This window comes from Rhinolophus sinicus, chromosome 3 (assembly GCF_057876585.1).
Source record: "Rhinolophus sinicus isolate RSI-liver-muscle chromosome 3, RSI-T2T, whole genome shotgun sequence".
Classification (NCBI taxonomy): Eukaryota; Metazoa; Chordata; class Mammalia; order Chiroptera; family Rhinolophidae; genus Rhinolophus; species Rhinolophus sinicus.
Window position 1 is genome coordinate 179,536,437 of NC_142503.1, and position 18,523 is coordinate 179,554,959.

General features: G+C 48.3%; 1 protein-coding gene across 5 annotated transcripts in view; it reads left to right on the forward strand.

The window, feature by feature from the left end:
* Nucleotides 1-18,523, forward strand: part of ESRRB (estrogen related receptor beta) — a 168,133-nt gene that overhangs the window by 52,622 nt on the left and 96,988 nt on the right. Inside the window, exon 1 of one of the 5 annotated variants that reach the window (XM_019733678.3) lies at nucleotides 5,390-5,648. The exons of 2 other annotated variants lie outside the window; for them this stretch is intronic. Coding sequence is in view for 1 of the 3 variants with exons in the window: in XM_019733675.3 (XP_019589234.1) it covers nucleotides 10,114-10,163 (50 nt within the window). In the remaining 2 variants the exon portion in view is untranslated. Of the gene's footprint in view, nucleotides 1-5,389; nucleotides 5,649-9,838; nucleotides 10,164-13,338; nucleotides 13,446-18,523 lie in introns of those variants that run through there. 2 more of the 5 variants (XM_019733675.3, XM_019733679.3) reach the window with 2 other exon arrangements.

An 18,523-nucleotide genomic window follows, 5' to 3' on the forward strand; every position in this document is an offset into this window, starting at 1 on the left:
GTGTTAGGACGACCTGGCAGAACAGTGTGGGTACCCAGCACAGAGTGGGTGCTCAGCACAGGGTACTTCCCCCCCACCCCTCTCCATCCCCTGCCATTGAGTCTGAAGAGGCATATTAGCGTTGGCGTTCTCCAATGAACAATGAAAAAAAGGAGAAAATGAAAATGCTACAATATTAGTGATGGACCAAAACAGAGAACCATATCGTTATAAGATACAGAGTTTCTGTCTGTATTTGCTGGCATTTGATAAAAGGCAGTCTTACTCAGTTAGAGGAAGATGGAATAGATGGAGACATGATGCGGGCATTTCTGGAAATTTTTGGGGCTCAAGATGGTTACTATTGACCTGTTTGGAGATGAGTTCCCTTGAAAATATCTTAGGGAAATGTGGACAGTCCCTTTCTGTGTTTCTCAGGACCACTAGCTCAGCTCAGGGTGGGAAGAGAAAACACCTGGGCAACAGGAAGGGGGGTGGGCAGGCTTTGGATTTTTGATACCTGGACCTGCCCTCCTCTATATAAAATTGTACTTAGTAATAGTCGTGTCGTAATTACTAATAATCATTTTTAAATTATTATTAAAATTAAATCATTATTAAAATTATTTTCCTGATTTGTTGATTAATTTAAAACCAAACCATAAACAATTCAAAATGAGTTGCCAATTTCTATGCTAAAACATTATTCAAATTCAGTAAAACTTGTCATGTAGGAACTAATATTTGAACTTAACAAATATCACATCTCACAGTTCTGCTCTGTTTCACGGTTTTAAATTTTAAATGCATATAAAAACTCCCAGTGGTCACAGAGAAGAACAAAATTGAAGCACCTCAAATTCTCTCTGTCTTTAGAATCACTGTGCACTCATTGTTTATTTTGAACCTACCATTTGAGCACAGAAATATACATGCTACGGAGACACAAGCTGCCTTAAATGAACTTGAATGCTTCTGCGCCGCTGTGAATTTACTCTTGAAACACCGTGTAGCTAAGTTTGTGTGTGTGTGTGTCTAACTTTATAACTTCCACGTGGAATGCAATTTGTATTAAAGAATAGGTAATAAGAACATGCCACTTTGAAGCTTCCATATATTATTCAACAGCAAACTGCAACAATTGTGTAGAACTTACAGCAACAAGAGATTTTCTTAGGGAAGATATTTTATCATTGACATTGTTTTGACTTGCTGGAGCAAGGTGACATTTTAGTTTTGTTATTGGTTTTTGGCTACACAGACGACATCCTTCTTATTGCTTGCACCCTTGGTGTCACCGCCCTGCCAGTGGTCCCCCACCAGGTGTGGCAGACACTGTTGGTTGCTAACCCAACAGTTATTTCCACTTCTTCCTCTAACAGAAGTGGATTTGTTTGTCATTGAACATTAATATACTCAGGAACAGTGGGCCTCTCCCCTAGCTTCAGAGAGTAAACATGTTTCCAACCAATCGTGGCGATCCATTTCTCCTCTGGCAGTGATTGGTTTGGGGTGAGTATGAGACTGGATTCTGGCCAAGAAGATAGGAGGATAAGCCTGCTGGGGTGGGGATGGGGAACTTCTGGGAAAGATTTTCCTCTGGACTAAAATCAAATCAAAATGAACAAATGAAAAACAAACTAGAGACCTAAGAAATGACATGTCTCCCAATATAAACACATATCTACATACACCCCCTTCCTGGACTGGGCACAGCTGGGTGAGGCAGTGATGCCTCATCCTTCAGTCGCAGGGGGACAAGTTGAAGGTGACAGCCAATATGCTAGGAGGCAGACCAGAAAGATGGAACTACCTGCCACTGGAATGTCTGCTGTGTGAGATCATAGGCGCCTACTTCCAAAGCTGCTGGGCTTTCCTGGAGCTTGAAGCCAACAGCAATGTTGGGTGGGTGTGCATGTGGGGAAAACACCAGGGAAAAGGGAGAGGGCGTACAGTTGACCCTTGAACAACACAGGGGTTAGGGGTGCCAGTCCCCCTCCACAGGCAAAAATCCATGTAGAACTTTTGACTCCCCCCAAATTTAGCTATTAATAGTCTATTGTTGACCAGAAGCCTTAGATATAACATAAAGAAAACATTAGCATATATTTTGTATGTTACGTGTATTATATATTATATTCTTACAGTAAAGTGAGTTGGAGAAAAGAAAATATTAAGAAAATCATAAGAAAGAGAAAATATATTTACAGTATTTATTGGGAAAAAAATGCTGTGTATAAGTGGATCCATGAAGTTCAAACCCTTGTTCAAGAGTCAACTGCATGCACTTGAGCTCCCAGGTATGGAGGGAGACGGAAGGAAGGAGAGTGGAGAAGGGATGTTGGGCCAGGTGGTCCTGTCAGTTGACCTCAGGTGACACCATTGGCCTGAGCTTCTTGGCAACTGCAACAGAAGCAGAGCGTCTAAGTGGATGGGTGAGGGGGTGAGTGGGACAGGGTCCCTGGGGCTTTGTGACCCAGTGAGTCTGTAGCTCAGGTAGTGACTCACAGTGACCCATCCATCCTCCTCCTCATTGTGCTCCCCTCCCATACCCACGAATGGGGCTAGTAAGTAATAAAATCATTTAAATTGAGAGTAAGTCACTGGCCCTCAGCCATTTGCTGATTCAGTCTGGATATGAGCCCTGGTCCTCTAGAAAACAGAGCCTGAGGCAAGCATTAGAATGCTGATGCTTCATTTGGGAGGTGTAAGGCGAGGGAATTCAGGGTGCTAAAAGAGGGGAATTGAGCTGAGGACAGATGCCAAGCAATCTGCCATGTCCCCCTGTGCTGGTCACCATGTCCTATCCAGCCCCAAAGAGACTTAGCAGGTTGCTTCATGCATGTCTTTTCTGCACATTTATTTTTAAAAATCACCATGAAACCGTGCATAGATGGCAGAAAAAAAGGAGGAATTTGGGGAGCTACCTTCCTGCACCTCCTGGCGCACCACCAGGCCTCTCAATAAGCCCGATCTCATGCCCTAGAAGTAGAGGCGAGACTTGGCCTGAGTGGGGAGCTGACCAAAAGGGAGGAAAAAGGCGGCAGTCAAGCCCCCTGAGACGATACCTGCAGTGTGTGTGTGACGTGGTGTCGGGATGCAAGTATTTGTCCCTCTGTGCACAGGGACGACCCATCCCATTTTGTCCCACTTCTGTCCCTCTCCAAAGGGGCTCAGACACCCTGCAGGAAGCCTTTGAGACCTCCACCTCTCTTCAAATCCTTTCTCCGTCACCCTTCCAGCTTGCTTTCCAAGCAAGTTCCTCAGGGCTGAGCATAAAATTCCATCTGTGCCTTTAGTAAGGGAGAGCAAAGAGGAATTATTGCTGCTCCTTGCTCGGCTGGGTTTTGTAGAATTACCCCAAAGCAGTGTTTATCATGCCATTGAGCTGGAGGCCCACGCTTAATGTGCTGTCTGTTCTGACCCCCGATGTCTCCCTGCATCGCCGCTTTCCCACCGGCTCTCTGACCATCCAGCTCCTTCTAGGGCCATTGCTGACAAGTGTATTACCAGTGTTTATCCATATTAAATCTTGTATCATTGGCTGCCTTTTACCCATTTTTCTAAACTGTCTTTGGTTCTGCCGTTTCCCTTTGTGCCTTGTCTTGTTTTTCCAGGAAAGGCAAACCCTTTTAAGTCAGGAATCCTTCTGAAGCTTCATGTTCCCCATTGTTAGTGAAGAATAAAGAAGTTAGAGATAGCCCTGCTACAAAGCTCGAGACTTCATCTGGAACTGGTACCGACCCATTCCTAATCACATCGTTCTGAGTAGGGCAGAGTTCACCACTGGGATGGGTTTCATTACGATATACATTTGTGAAGGTAGCAGTTGGCCAGCAAATTGCTCGTGTAAGAACATCGTCCAAAACTATCGTCTTAATCATGTTTTATATAGGCACAGCACTTTACAGTTTATGAAACACATCTGATTTTTGTCTAAAACCTAAAAGCATTTGCTGGTTTTTTTCTTCTCCTAATGTTTTCCTAAAATGTTGTATTAGAGCAAAAATAAAATGCATTTTATTCTGAAAGAAAAATAATGAAATACGTTGAAATAAGTTCTACCTTACTTGAGCCATTAAGAAATGAAAACACGTTCAAATGTTCCCACGTTTTAAATTTTATGTCATTAATGCCAGGGAGACAGGCTAGGCCGACATGTTTCTTTGTTCCCTCTTAACACCACTTTACCTGAATGGGGTACTTCAGAATTAATTTTCCAAAAGTTTCACGTACCTCATGGTGTCTCTAAGATAATTATCCTGGAGAACAGCAATGTGCATGGAAGTATAATCTGTGAGTTTGCAAAGCAAATGCTTCCTTCTCTTTGTGGTCCATGTTGACCATGAGACGTCTACAGTTGTCTCATCCTCAAACAAAGAGAAGTTTTCTTTTTTACCAACCGTGAAGTCCTAGAGACAAATTGTACTGCTACTTGAAACTATGTTTTATGTGCCATCTATGTTTTATGCTTAAATTGATGCAGACGTCACAAGAAATTGGATGCTACATTACTATGTGACATAGATAAAAATAAGGTCAAATAGTTTTTGTTGTAAGGAAAGAAAACCCCACAATCCACTGTAATGGAAAATATTTAATTAGACAGATCACTCATTCAGTCAATAGCCAGTTGTGCAAAGCCTCTGCGGTACCAGGTACTATCAGGGCATAGTCAGTCGTCCTCTCCCGCTCCTGCTCCAACTTCCGTCTCCTCTTCCTTCCCCCTGCACTCCCGCACCCTCTCACTCTGAAATTTGGCAGGAGACAAAGTTATCACTGTCATAACGTGTCCCTGTTCTCCTGGTGATTAGAGGGAAGAGAGACCTTTGTTTCTATGGAGAGACGTATCTCACCTTACTGCCCCCCACGCCTGCCGCTCACGGCAGCTGCCATCTTGCATAGCACCTGCAGGAGAAAGAAGGAGTCTTTTTGGCAAACAGAGAACTTTAATATACTATTCAGCTGTGTTGGTGAGCATAGCATCTTGAGGCTCAGAAAAAAAAAAAAATAATGGATCTTTGAAATATTCGGAAGTTCTTCCAAGACTACTGGTAGGGATTTCAGAGAATGAAATGGATGATGGTGGTGGTGGGAGGGAACCTAAGCATTTATCCACTCAAGATGTCCCCTTCATATTTTATCTTTGGTGTCATGGTGGCAGCGCTAATAGGACATGAGCCTCCTTGCCCCAATAATGGCCCATTACAGCTTCAGGAAAAGCCATCATGTTTCCGCAGCATTTATCTGTCAGCAGGAGACTATTATGGGAGTACAAACTCACATTGTATTAGTGTTATCAGTTAATTATGATCCTTGGGATATGTGCCAGCCAATGGGCTGCCAGTCTGCTGACCACCACTCAGGGATATAACTCCACACCCCAAATTCAAGCATGTGAGAAGGGAGTGGGCCCACAGAGGTGTGTGGTCAGGGACATTTCCCCTGGCCTGGAGGCCATGGAGCCCCAGCCGGATTGGCAGTGTCCCCAGAGAGGCACAGGTTAGGCTCACCGTCTAGGCCAGGCCCTCCTTAGTCATCGTGGATTGTCAATGGATGCCCTTCCCAGACTCGCCTCCCCCAGCGCTGGCCCTGGGGTGGAAGAGAAATGAGCCTGGAGTGTGATTCAGACAGTGTCACAGACGCATCTCCTCCTTCCTGGGCTGGTGGTAAGAAGTGGCCGCTCACCTTGTGTGTTTCCCAAGGCATCATTCTCATCTGGAAATTTGGGTTCGGGGAACGTGGGTGAGGGTGAGGGACAGGGATGGCATAACCCAACGATTAGTGTCCCCCATTCACTGGACTTCGGGAGCATGTGGCAGGCTCCAAATATTCCTGTTGGGTCTTTTTGTGATGAAGCCATGAAGTCCTCGGCCCTCCTGGGGCCCACACGGACTCCAGCAGCGCTTACTAAGCTGCCTGGCTTGAATGATGAGCAAAGCCGCCTCTCACTGGTTGGGCTGTGAGCAGCACACCACAGGGAGGGGATTCAAGAACCCCAGACTCTGCTTGCTGCTGCCTCATGTGTGCGGAGATGACTGATGTCGGGGGGCAGGGGCTGCCTCAAGTCAGGAAAGCTACACACCAAGACGAGGTGCTGTTAAGGAGATTTTCAGCAGCCCTGTGGCAAGGGGTGCTGTGCTGGGGTCAGCTGCGGAGATCAGGACCGCTCAGGTAACCCTTGAGATCCAGGTGCAGGGGGTAGTACAGCCCATCCTAAGGACTTAGCCAGGCTGGGATGGGGAAGAGGGGTGGTTAGTGTGGGCCTGTGTCTGGCTGTCCACCACACAGAGCTTTTTGTACCCAGAGAAATACAGGTTTGGGGAACAGAATGGGCAGGAATGTGTCTGGGTATGTTTACCTACTTATCTGCCTCCTGAAAACCACCACCCAGGAAACCATCCGGAGGAGGGAGTGGACACAGAAGCCTGGGTGCCCCCCATGTCCCAGGTGACTTTTGTGGAGGGCATTGCCAGTGGCACTGTTCTGGTCTGACTTCCTTAGGAAAGAGCTTGAACTTGGGCAAGGAGGGAAAGTAAAGAGACTTGTGTACAAAAACCTCAGAGCTGGATAAGTAGAAATCCACAGATGGTGTGCTTTGCTAGTTACTCGCTGTGTGACCTTGGATAGGTCACTTCACCACACAGTGCAATTTACAGATTTCCTTAATTGTAAAGTCTGATGATGATTCTAACTGATTCCCTGAGCCCTCTTACCCATAAGGTTCTGTGACTGGAATAAATGTCTATTTAAGGGAGATTGTCACAAAAACAAAGTGAGCTGTTGTCCCCTGATACTCTCCACAATTACTGTGTCTAGTGCCTTTTGTCCCATTCCCTTTTGGCTGGCTTGTCCGCTTGGGTGTGCCAGCATTGGGACATAGTCGGTGAAAGGGTGGCTTAGAGCTTCTCGCTAGAGGTGGATCACAGATAGCACCTGCTCTAGGCGAGCAATGCAGGGATGAAGTGATGACCGGTTGAATGAAATTCACGTTTGAAGGAACTCAAGCATCCTGCCCATCCCACTCTACTCCCCACCACCTTGCTTTTCACAGAGATGACTTTGGCAAGGTCACACGGAGTAGTCAGGACCGGAACCAGGAGTCCTCTGCCCTCTCCCACACTGCCGTCTCTCCAGCTAGAGACGTGGAACCTGACCCTGGCTTTGGGAAGGAATCCTTTCTCCTGTGAGCTGGCTAAGGTCAGAGCAGGAGAAAGCCGGGTCCCATGAAGAGTATGTGATCTGGCTGTGTTTGCCTGGGCCTGCCAGGCTGGATCTGGACCCCCAGGGGTTCCTGCTGGGGGGGGGCCTCGTCTCCCCTGTAGCAGAGTCTGCAGGCTCATGCTTGCTGGGGGTGCAGGAGTGGGGAGAAGAACTCTGTTCCAGGACTATGTGTGAGGAGGCTGAACAGACACAGCAGAGGAGAACGGTCTGAGGAGGACAGGGTCCCTAGGACCTCACTCTGGCCCTGGGGGACAATCAGCTAGTGTCCAGAAGCGAGGCCCTCAGCTCCCATCATCTCTGTGCCTTGGATGCAGACAGTGATTGTATGCAGGCATTAGCCTAGATTTTTAACCAACACAGACCTCCTAGCTCCCCTCATTTGCCCCCAGTGGCTTTGCATCCACTGCTCCCGGCTGTGAAGTTGTCTTTCTTTTCATGGTCCACTGAGTGTGTGCTGTCTCCAGTTAAAAATGGTGCACGCACACAACGCAAGGAGCCAGTTGATCCCGTACAGCCTACCAGGGCCTAACCCCCTTCCGGGGCAGTTGGCCTGTTCCTCAGCAAGCTCTGTCACCCCACCCCAAACTGCTACAGTTTACCAATTCATTCAGCAAAATCTTTATCAAGCAACTGCTATGTTCCAGGCACCATTAAGCACTAGGGATTCTCCAGTAAACAGAACAGACATGCTCCCTGCCTTCGCGGAGCTTACAATCGTGTGTGTGTGTGTGTGTGTGTGTGTGTGTGTGTGTGTGTGTGTGTGTGGAGGGATGGGTGGGGGGGTATTATTCATACCAGTACATGTGTACATAATTGAGAAATTACCTGAAGCAAACTGAACAGCAAAAGGTTCTGGTGTGGTCTGGAAGGTGGGGTATCCTAGCTGGCAGGTGCAGAGACTGAGGGGAGCGTGACAAGGGCTGAAGAGGGGGGCAGAGAGAGACACAAAGGAGCCTGTTATGTGGGGCCTTCTTTATGGGGCCACGGGAGGACTGGGGCCTCCTTCTGAACTGCAATAAGGGTATATTGAGTGTGCATTTTATAAAGCGCTCCCCGGTTGCTGTGTGCTTGGAGAAGGGATTTCTGGTGCCTGAAAGGACGCAGAGACTCTAGTACTAAGGTCTTGGCAAGAGACGGTGATTGCGTAGAAGCTCAAGGAAAGTGTCTCTACACCCTCTTTCTGTTTCTAATGTGACCAAGTACCTATGTGATTAAAAACAACCCGGGCTGCTGGGGGTTCTGCTGACAGAGCAGACATCTTCATCCATCTCTCTGCGAGATACCTGCCTGAGCCCCACGCAGAGAATCCCGCCTTCCTCCACTTCAGCACTTATGAAAAATCTCAGCTGCTTCCCAGACTGCACGCGCTTCCATTTATCCAAGTCAAGCATCACCTGCGGTCTTGCTGCCCAGTCCCCAGCCCCTCCTGAGCGGCTGGTCTCTCTTGGGGTTTCTCACAACCCTCTCTGCTTTTTACTCCTGAAGTACTTGAACACCACCTGCAGTGACACTCCATTTAGACATTATTTTTATGGTAAAATTATGTCTTCCCCCCTACTGCTCATTGTCTTCTGTAGAGTATAGGAAAATAGGGTGGTGGTCTCTCCTGAGGGTTCCCCCCCTTTAAATAATTATACACCTGCCTCTGTCCCCACACTCATCTGAATCATCAAATTGATTATTATCCTTGTGGCTGGCACATCTCAAAAGATGACAAGCCCCAGAAGAAGAATTGGGGCATGACTTATAGTTTGTTTTGGTACAGTGGCAGCCCATAATATTCGGGTTCATGGAGGGAACAGCAGACAGGCCTACAGGTGTGTTCATAGCTGGGGATTCAGGTGTGTATGTTGAAGTGTCTACTTGTGTGCCTCCAAGTGGATGTGGCAGTACGGTACGTTGGTTGTTTTAACCACCATTGTGTTTTCCTAAGCAGACAGGAATTTATTTGCCCGTGTCTGTGTCCTGGGTGCATTTCTGAGAGTTGCCAATGAAGAGAGCGTCATTTCAGACACCTAGAGAGCATTTTATAGATGCACACCCTGCGTGCGTCTAGCCATATGAAAGCGGTTCAGAACCAACTGGCCCAGGTGAGGAGAGCAGGGAATCTGTTTCTCTCCTGCTCTCTCGCTCGCTGTGCCTCACCTGCTGGCCTGACCCTTTGCACTTTTGTGTACTGAACACAGGGTTTGAGGCTATGGATTTCTGAGGCGCTGGCCTCTTCTCCTTGGTATGTGAGTGGACAAATGTGAGTCATTTTTAATATGGAAAACAGACCCATTCCAAAAGGCTGAGAGGTGAGTTTGCTAGGCCTGCCAGTTAAACCGATAGGATGGGGCACAGGGGGTATAGGTTAAGCAGCAAATCTTTCCACCCCCCAGTCGTGTCAGCCAGTTGGACTTTTTCTTTTTTTTTCTTTAATGGCCAGAGGGCAGCCCTGGTGGCTGTACAGCCCAGCCGTCCTGCTCCTCAGGAGATGGGGACCTCGCCTGAGCGTCTGATTTCCATTGAAGTCTCTCTGGCTCACCCGCCTCCCCCCACCCCTGCTCGATTCTGTCACTTTAAGTCCAGCCCCTGAGAGATAGCCAATAGGAGCCAAACCATACATCAGTCTCCCAGTCTTAAAGCTACAGTAGGGTTAGTAGGCTCCAAGTCTCTGGTGCCCAAGCCTCCTCTACGGCTTCCCATCCCCTCTGCCCGCTCAGAGTGTGTGCAGGAGTGGGAACCCCGCGCTGTGCGCGCACGACTCTGCCTCCCTCTCGCCCCGTCACGGCGCTTCCTCCCAGTCTGCCTTCTCCCGCTCACTGTGCCCCGGCCGGGACTCACACCTCGCCTGTGCCCTTCACTTGCTCGTCCGCGTGATTTTCCCGTCGTCTCTCTCTACCAACTGGGAATGCTAAAACGGGCCTGATGGACGTGTCAGAACTCTGCATCCCGGACCCCCTCGGCTACCACAACCAGTAGGTGCTCTGCTTCTCGGTCTGTCCTTCTGCCTGTCCAGCTGTCTCTGTCCTGGATGTCGCAGTTCTTCTAGGCATTCAAGTGGCCCGGACCGGACCCCGGGGCACTTGGGGGATGTCGGAGGGGAAAAGCCACACACTTCTTGGGTTTCCTTCTGGGGGTAACCCGCCTTTAACTTTTCCCCTCAGCCCCCCTTTACAAACCCAGACTTTTGGGTAAGAGCAGTGCTTTCTCATTCACTCTTTCTTCCTCTCGCGTTGAGAAAATATTTGACTTTCTGTGGAATGAGGAGGAACGAGCCCAGAACAGGTGCGGCAAAGTCGCAAGGATGTCCTGTCCGATAAAGCCTCCCCACGGAGCCCTTTGACTTTAATATTTATTTCCATACTGGGGACCAAAAATGATCGGCAAGGGGGTGAAATCTTAGGTGCCGCGCAGGGTTTTGGAAACTGCAGGCGGCCCGCGCTGCCTAACCCGGAGGTCCCGGTGGGGAGCCCCGAGGGCGCGCGCGGCACAGTGAGGCCAAGGCACCCCAGGGGTGCGGGCGGCGTGGCCCAGGGCGCACTGCGTCCCGCATGCCCTGCGAAGGGAGCCCGCATCCCGCCGTGAGTGGGGACACCCGCCCGGCGCTGCAGAGCAGGAAAAGTTGGTCCGTTGCTTTGTGGGATGCTGCGCCCAGCGGAACAGACCAGCGCGATTTCCATGCTCCAGACGGCTTTTCGCTCGGCTATCTGGAACCTGGGGTGGTCCGAGAAGCGTGGGCGTGGGCGGCGGCCGGGGCTGCGGAAGTGGACTCGCAGGAAGCGCGGGTTCCCGGGCTTGGACAGAGCTCCGGGCGCGCAGAGTGGGAAAGTGGAGAACCGATCCCCTCGAACGGCGGGGGCTGCCTTGCACGTCCAGCCCGGGCTCTCCAGGGTCCTGCTTTTGCCACCCGCGGTTTCCCTCCCAGGGCCCTCCGCTGTCCACTCCCCACCTGCCTAGGTACCTGCTGGGGTCTCCCCTCTGGGGATTCTAGTCCCGCCGTTCCGGGCAGGTGGAACCGCGTCTGGGTGTATGCGCGGAGTGGTCCCTCGGAAGGCTTAAAAAATAATAATAAAATGAAAACTCTAGGTTCTGGAGGACAGGCTCAACTTCGTGCTCGTCTTCCTCCACCCCCCACCTTTTTTTCCCTTTTTTCTGAAGCAAACTAAACTACCAAAGTCAGTACTCGCTCCGCCATCCTTTCATTTTTTTTATCCCCCACAAAGAACCACCAGCACCCCTAAAATATTGTGGGTAATATGGGGTTCCAGGAAGTGTTCATAACCGTCCCCCTCTCGCTGCACAGACTACGTCCACCCCGGGTGGACCACGCAGGAGAGGGGAGGCAACCTCACAGAAGCATCTCGCGTCAGTGCCGGGACTGTCCCAGCCTCCACGCCGACCGTTTTGGTTCTAGTTTTAGGAGTTCCCTGGGTCTTTCAGGTGCAGAATTTAGACCGTGTCAGTGGCAGCAAATGGGTTGGGAGATGAAGGCCATCCTTAATTATAATGGAGTCAGATTCCCATCAGCTTGAAAAGTGGCTTTTCATTCTCTTTAAAGGTTACACTGATCCCAGCTTGCACGGCTGGTGGGGGGGGGGGTAGTGCCATAAGACGCTCCCTCCTAACCCGCGAGTGGGAACCGCCACAGAAACCTCAGCGTGGGTAAGCGAGGCTGTGAACAGTGTTTGATGTTTGTGGGGCAGTTCCTCACATAAAACTACCAAGTGTGGCAAATATTGGATATTTAAATTATTTAGGCTTCCTCTCTCCAGAGGTGACTTCTTTAGTTGAGGTTGAGATATCTATGTGTTTGTCCCTCGTTCAAGTCAGAGACAATAAATATGAAAATTCAAATGGGGGAAGTACGTCTTTTGATTATGTTAACCAGGAAAGCAAGGAGGGATGGAGGATTTAGCAGCTGGGTAATTCATTGAGTTGATGGCAACCCTGGCTTGAGTTTGAGGAGAAATATGGGCAAAGAGGGAATGTCAGGGAAGCAGCAGAAGGGAATGTGGAAGAGGAGGTCCTGAGAGTGTCTGGGAAGGGTTTCAAGTGGAAATCACTTATAAAGTAAACCTGAGGTTTGGATTCCCTACCCTTCCTGGTTTCTTTGCAAAGAATTAACTTCTCACTCTATGGGCACAGGGAAAGCCAGAAATATACCCACTGTTTCCACTGAGGAACTAAGCATCCCTGTGACATGCCATTGCTCAAAGCCCAGGACGCGCTGGGCAGCAGCCCTGGGCATTGGTGAGCTGGCCCCATACACAGATGTGTGCCTTCTGGTGAGCTTTAATATCTGCTGTGGTGCAGGGGTACAAAATCTCCAAGGACGAACTTGTGGAGGTCAAAGGCTGGTATCGGGGGACGCATCTTTCTGACCTCAACCCCAGTGTTTCATCACAAGTGACTTTAGAGCCACGGGTAGCAAAGTAGCAAAACAGGACTGCAGTTTTTGGTTTGTTGGAAGAACAACCAAATGAATGGATTAATCCATTCATTTCAGTGCTGATGTTTCTTGGGGAACACATACATGAGTGGGTTCGTGTGCTCCGTACATAGTTTTTACCCATGTGGCTTAGTCAACATTCCCGGACTTGAGAAAACCCAAGGGCACAGGGACGTCAGTTCAGCCTCCTCACCTGCTAACATACAGAGAGCATATTTTAATGCGTTAGGGTTATTCTCATTTTCCCAGGTGAGAAATTCTCTCTTTCTCTCTCTCTCTCACACACCTTCAAACCTTTCTCTCCTTCATTTTCATTTTCCTGTATCCAATCCTGTAGGTGACTCCATTACCATTTCTAATCAATATTTTATGTACATATATAATCAGCTGGAGTGGGAGTGTGTGTGCTGGCCTGCATTTGCCTGTGTACAAATGCGTCCGTGACCGGACCAGCTGGAGACCCTCCGCATAAAACCCAGGGGGTGAGGGGGGCTGCTAGTGACCACTTTGCCGCTGTTAAAGAAACAAAGAACAAATTGTCCCGAAGGTAAAATATGTGGGTTCACACGTAGGAAAAATGCCACATGGTAATTCAGAATCAGTGACCCAGAGAAAAACAAAGGGGGAAATTAATTTTTAATGGTACATTTAAAAATAAATCAGAGTGAGGAATTAGTCTTGGTTTTCCGAGGGAGGGGCTCTAGGAAATAAACCTTTATGTGCCTGCCACCTTTCTGGAGATGTGGGCTGCTGTGGAAGAGGAGGCTGGACTTGTTCAGGCACGAGGGCGATAAACTAGGAGGAAACAGTAAGTCAATGAGGAGGGCCCCAGTCCCTGGCAAGGGCCTTTCCAGCTCAGTGACATCCTGAAAGCAACTGGAAATTTCCTCTCAGCGCTTATTATTTCCCACAACTCGCTTCATTTTAGAAACAGTCTTCTATTTTACCAGTAATTGGGACATATGAGAAGATATTTCTTTAAAAAAATTATATATATATATATATATATATATATACATATATATATATATATATATATGCATACACACACACACACACATATATATGTGTGTGTGTATATATATATATATATATATATATATATATATATATATATGAAGAAACAACCTGGCCCATCAAACAGGAACCTTTTCATTCTATTGATTTGGAGTAATCAATAAATAGTCCATTTAGTCCAAGAAGGTGGGACGGAGGGGACTTTCGGGGAAAGCGCTGTGAAAGAAGTGGCTGTGATAGAGATTTCATGTCACAACCCTGCCTTCTCAGAATGCCCCCAGCCCTTGTAACTTTGTCCTGCTTGCTTGATTTGTGTTCCTGATTTTTGGACATTTTGCCAAATGGTTTTTAAAGATAATCTAAACTCACTAAAAAAGTTTGTCTCGGTCCTCTGCAAATGCCTTGTTTCTTTTGAGTGCTTAGAACTGGAAAGATCCATATAAGTCTAGCAGACCAAAGGAAGGGTGTGTGTGTGTGCAAGGGAGAGCGAGCGAGCGAGCGAGTGAGAGACAGAGAGAGAGAGAGAGAGAGAGAGAGAGAGAGAGAGAGAGAGAGAGAGAGAGAGATATTGAGAAGTGTGTGCATTGGGGATGGGCCATGGAGTTGGCTGTGTGCATGAGCAGGACTCAGAAGGAGAGAGAGTTTGGAAGACAGACAAGAGACAGGATGCTTTTGCCACAGTTCTGCAGAACCCTGCTCTAGAACTTGTCTTCCCAAATGCTTTAGTGGCTTCCTCAACATGATTAGTTATTTGTGGTTCTAATTTAAGGGGGAGGAATAGCAGATATTTAGACCACAATCTACTCCTCCAAAGTGAAGTCCAACCAATACCCTGAACAGCCCATGGTGACACATTCCCACACCTACCGGCCGTAGTGGGGCTCTGTCTGTCCCTCCCGGAAGGTGTGGCTCTCCAAGTTCATCCAGCTGGACCAGGATGTCTATCCGGAATTAGCCAACACTCCCCACAGCTCTGCTGGGAGCTTCTGTCTTGGAGTCCGGCGGCCCTTGACTGAATATTCCCATGAGGACCCCAGTACAGCTTAGTGTTTAACTTCCAATGACCTCTGCCGGTGCTGCAGTTCCTGCTATGGGCATGTGGGCACACAAGGGGGCTTGGAGTAGAGGGCCCACAGACCATGCCAGGCAGCCATGTAGGGCATAACTTGGGGATGGGCTGGAACCAGACAAATCTGAGCCCACATCCTGCCAATTTGCCCTTGAGGCCAGTCACGGATTTCTAGGGATAAATCACAGATCTTTGTAAGTACTGCTGACCCCTGACCGGGCTTCATCTCTGGTGAGTTTTCCCTTTCCCAGTCCTGGCAGCCTCGCACTTCGGGAACCATCATATGTACTTGGTCATTCCTCGGAGATGGGGCCCATAGGTTTCTTTGGTCCCTGTGTCCCCTGGCGTGGCTGCAGTGGCCTGGGGAGGGATTACATCCTGGTCGCCCCATCAGCTGGTGTGGTCTGGTCCCTGCGCAGGGAGGTGGTGGTGTTTGTAATTGCAAATGTAATTAGCAGACCAGCACAGAGGGACTGGGGTGTTCAACTTCTCTGCACATCACAGTGACCCCGTGATAGCTGGCCAGGCAGATTAACTCTCACTGGGCCAGTCTGCCCCCTCCCTGGCCTTCAGTGGTGAGGCCATTGACCTTTCACGGATAATGGCAGAGCTGCCCTGGGTAACGGGTGGTGGGGCCAGACTTCTTTCTCGGAGGGGATATCAGGGTAGTGTCTGGGAGAGGTAAGTAGTTAGGGGGTTATTTCTTCCCAAGGCCACTGGACAAGTGACTCTTGTCTCTTGTGACAGTGTGACCCTGGGTGGCAGGCTGCTCTGGGGCATTTCCTCCCTTACTTCCCCGTCACACTGGATAGATGTGACAGATACATGCTGGCCTGTGGCTCCAGGGGCCTTGTTGGGGAAAGGTGGGCTCTGAAGGGGACACATGACTTCCAGAGAGTACTCCTGGGGCTCATTGGGCAGGGGCAAGAGACTGCCTGCTCCAGGTTCCACGGAGCTGGACAGCCACGGGGGTCCCACTCGGGATGTGTGGAGAGGTCGGCCACAGGTGAGCATGGGTTCAATTTGTCTCTGGGAGCAGAGACCCCCAACCAGCCATCTAACAAATGAGCCCGAAAACCGAGACAAGTGGGAAACCGTGGAGCCATGGAGTCTTTCCCCCCCTCCTGTGAGTGCACCTGTATCCGGCTATCTAGAACACCTTTCCATACGGATCAGGATTAGAATTGGAAGGATCTTACAGCACCTTTATTTGTAAGCAGTGGCTTCATGGAGCGTCAGGCCCTTTCTTGTTGCTGTTAACACCCCTGTTGCAGAGGATATCTCTGAACCCGAAAACATCAAAAGCCGCTTCCGTTCCTAGGAGAGTTTCCCCCTGGAGGGTCTGTGTGCGCGTGTGGGCCCATGTGTGAGCGTGTGTTACGGGACTAGTCCCTTTAGGATGGGAGGAGAGGACAAGCGGCTCTGCGATTTAAACAGCCCCGGCTGCCTGTGCACCCTTGCCTGGCTGAGGTCAGACTGTAGCCACATTCCAGTGGGGGCTGCGGAGACTTGGGGTTTTTCCATGGTGTGAAAGGAACACAGAGGGACTGGAGGGCAGCCTGTCCGTGCAGCCACAGGAGTTCAGTTTTTCTTCGTAGTCTCCCTAGTTTTCTAGCCTGGGTGGGGCTGGGCAGACCCGAGAGGGTGAGAAGACAGTCCTGCCCTTCTCTGGGATAACAGATGGCCACGCTCAAAGGAGCATTGGGCTAGTTCTGTTCTAGGTTCCCAACTGGGGGGGGGGGGGGGTATTCCCCTTCTCTCCCTGGATAGAGCCACCGACTGTCTATAGCTGAAAGGGTCAAACGTTTTCTTAAATCAAGGAAAATCACACTGGTTAATCTAACCATGGGATGGACTGTCAGTACGGAATTGGACAAAGTGGGGGGAAAAAACACAAAACTATTGGCTGAATGTGGGTTAAAATGAACTGAAAACCAAAGTTTTCCTGGGGATTAGAGACATCATTTTTTTCCCATCTTCATGTTGCTGTGCTTTTAAACCTATACACATTTTAATCCCAAGGAAGTTTGTTTTACCGTCTCTCTAAAATATTCTATTTAATATTGTCATTCAGCGTCTCCGGGATTGAGCCCTTTCTGGGAATGGTTTTCTGGATAATGTTATTTTATTTCTCAATGTCATTTCATCCAGAGGTCAAAAGGCAGTTAAGCAAACTCCGACAAGGTTTTGTTTTTATCTTCTGATTTCAAATGTGATCAATTTTCATTTAAAACTGTATCAAGATCCTCTCCTGCCAATTATAGCAGCAGTCAGCCTCACACCGGACCATCGGTGTTTACTGAAAGACTACATTTAAAACTGTAGGAATGTGAGGTGTCAATTAGAGTCAAGCTTTTCCATCTAGGAAACCGTCAGTTTCAAAACCCCAAATACTAAATATTATTTTAACTTGGCTCTGTACAAGAAAATGCTTGAATTCACTTAATTTTATAAAAAGCTAAAAAATGAGCTTTTTTTTTTTGTTTTATTCTTCTTGTGAATTTTAAAATTTTTATTATATTTACTTGGATTTATGGTTTTGGTATTTTCACCTGGTTTGTATTTTTTTAAAGATCCCTGGAAAATGGTTTTTGAGCATCACTGGCCTTTTGTGTGTTCTTGATTTCCGAAGGGCAAAGAACAAGGAAATCCATTCGTAAGGAAATGCTATGGGGAGGGGGAATGTGGAGGGTGGTGTTTTAGATGCGATTTCTCTCGTCTCACAATTGAACATTTTCCTTTGTCTTCACTTATTTTTTCCCTCTATTTTCATTCCAACTTGCTCTAGTTTGCCCTTGTCCTGTTAGCCCTCTTTGATTTTACATGTTTTTGGAGGAAGTGGGTCTGTGCACGGGTCTACCTGAGCGTGTATGAGTCTGCATGTCCGTGTATGAGTGTGTGGGTTTGTTCGAGCTGTTGTGAGGCACTGAGCACAATTAGTCGGGGGAAGTCCCCAAGCAGAATGCCTGTTATTGGCCACCCTGTCCTGATTCAGCCATCGGTACCTTGATCCATTGTCAGTGGCCTGCTCACATGTGTTGGTGCGAACAAGGAAGGTAAAGGCTTCCTGTTTACAGGCAAATTCCAGGTGGGTTATGCCTGTGTCCTGAGGAGGAAGGCAATAGGGACTGGAGGTGTGGGTGAGGGTATCAGAAAGGACTAAACTTTATTAAAAACCAATTTTTAAATCTCTCCTCTCATCTCACTTCCTGGCACTTTGAGTTCTAGTTTGGGCTCTTAGTGATGCAAAGTAAATGAGCTGATGTATCCTTTTGTTTTTGCCTTCCTAATCGATCAGCAGAAAACATTCCCTTTTGATGGTGAAGCCTCTCTTCAGTACACAAGCAGAATGCAGTATTTCTCCTTTTCCTTTTAACCTCACTCTTTGTCATTTGTCTCTTGGGTGTGTTGACATTGTCTACCTAAGCAGTCAAGCTAACAAGCTTTGTCAGAAAGAACACCGGTTTTACAGAAATAATAGCAATCATGCGATGGTTATAATCATTACGATAACGCTAATAACAGCTTGCAGATTTTTCTTCCCCACAAGCGCAAAGGAATTCTCATAACCAGTTTTCTCATAGTAACTGGATGAGGGTTGTTGTGTCTTGACCCCGAACATAAATGTTTTTCTGCAAACATACACATGCAAAGGTTTCAGGTTTGCATGTCTAAATTAATCCGAGAGCTAGAATTGCCTGGTCTCTGAAGGGTAGAGGAGAATATGGTGTTAGCCCTATGCCCCCACCTCTGAGAAATGCTGGGTGTGCTGCCTTTGAACTAGGAAGGGAGAAATATGT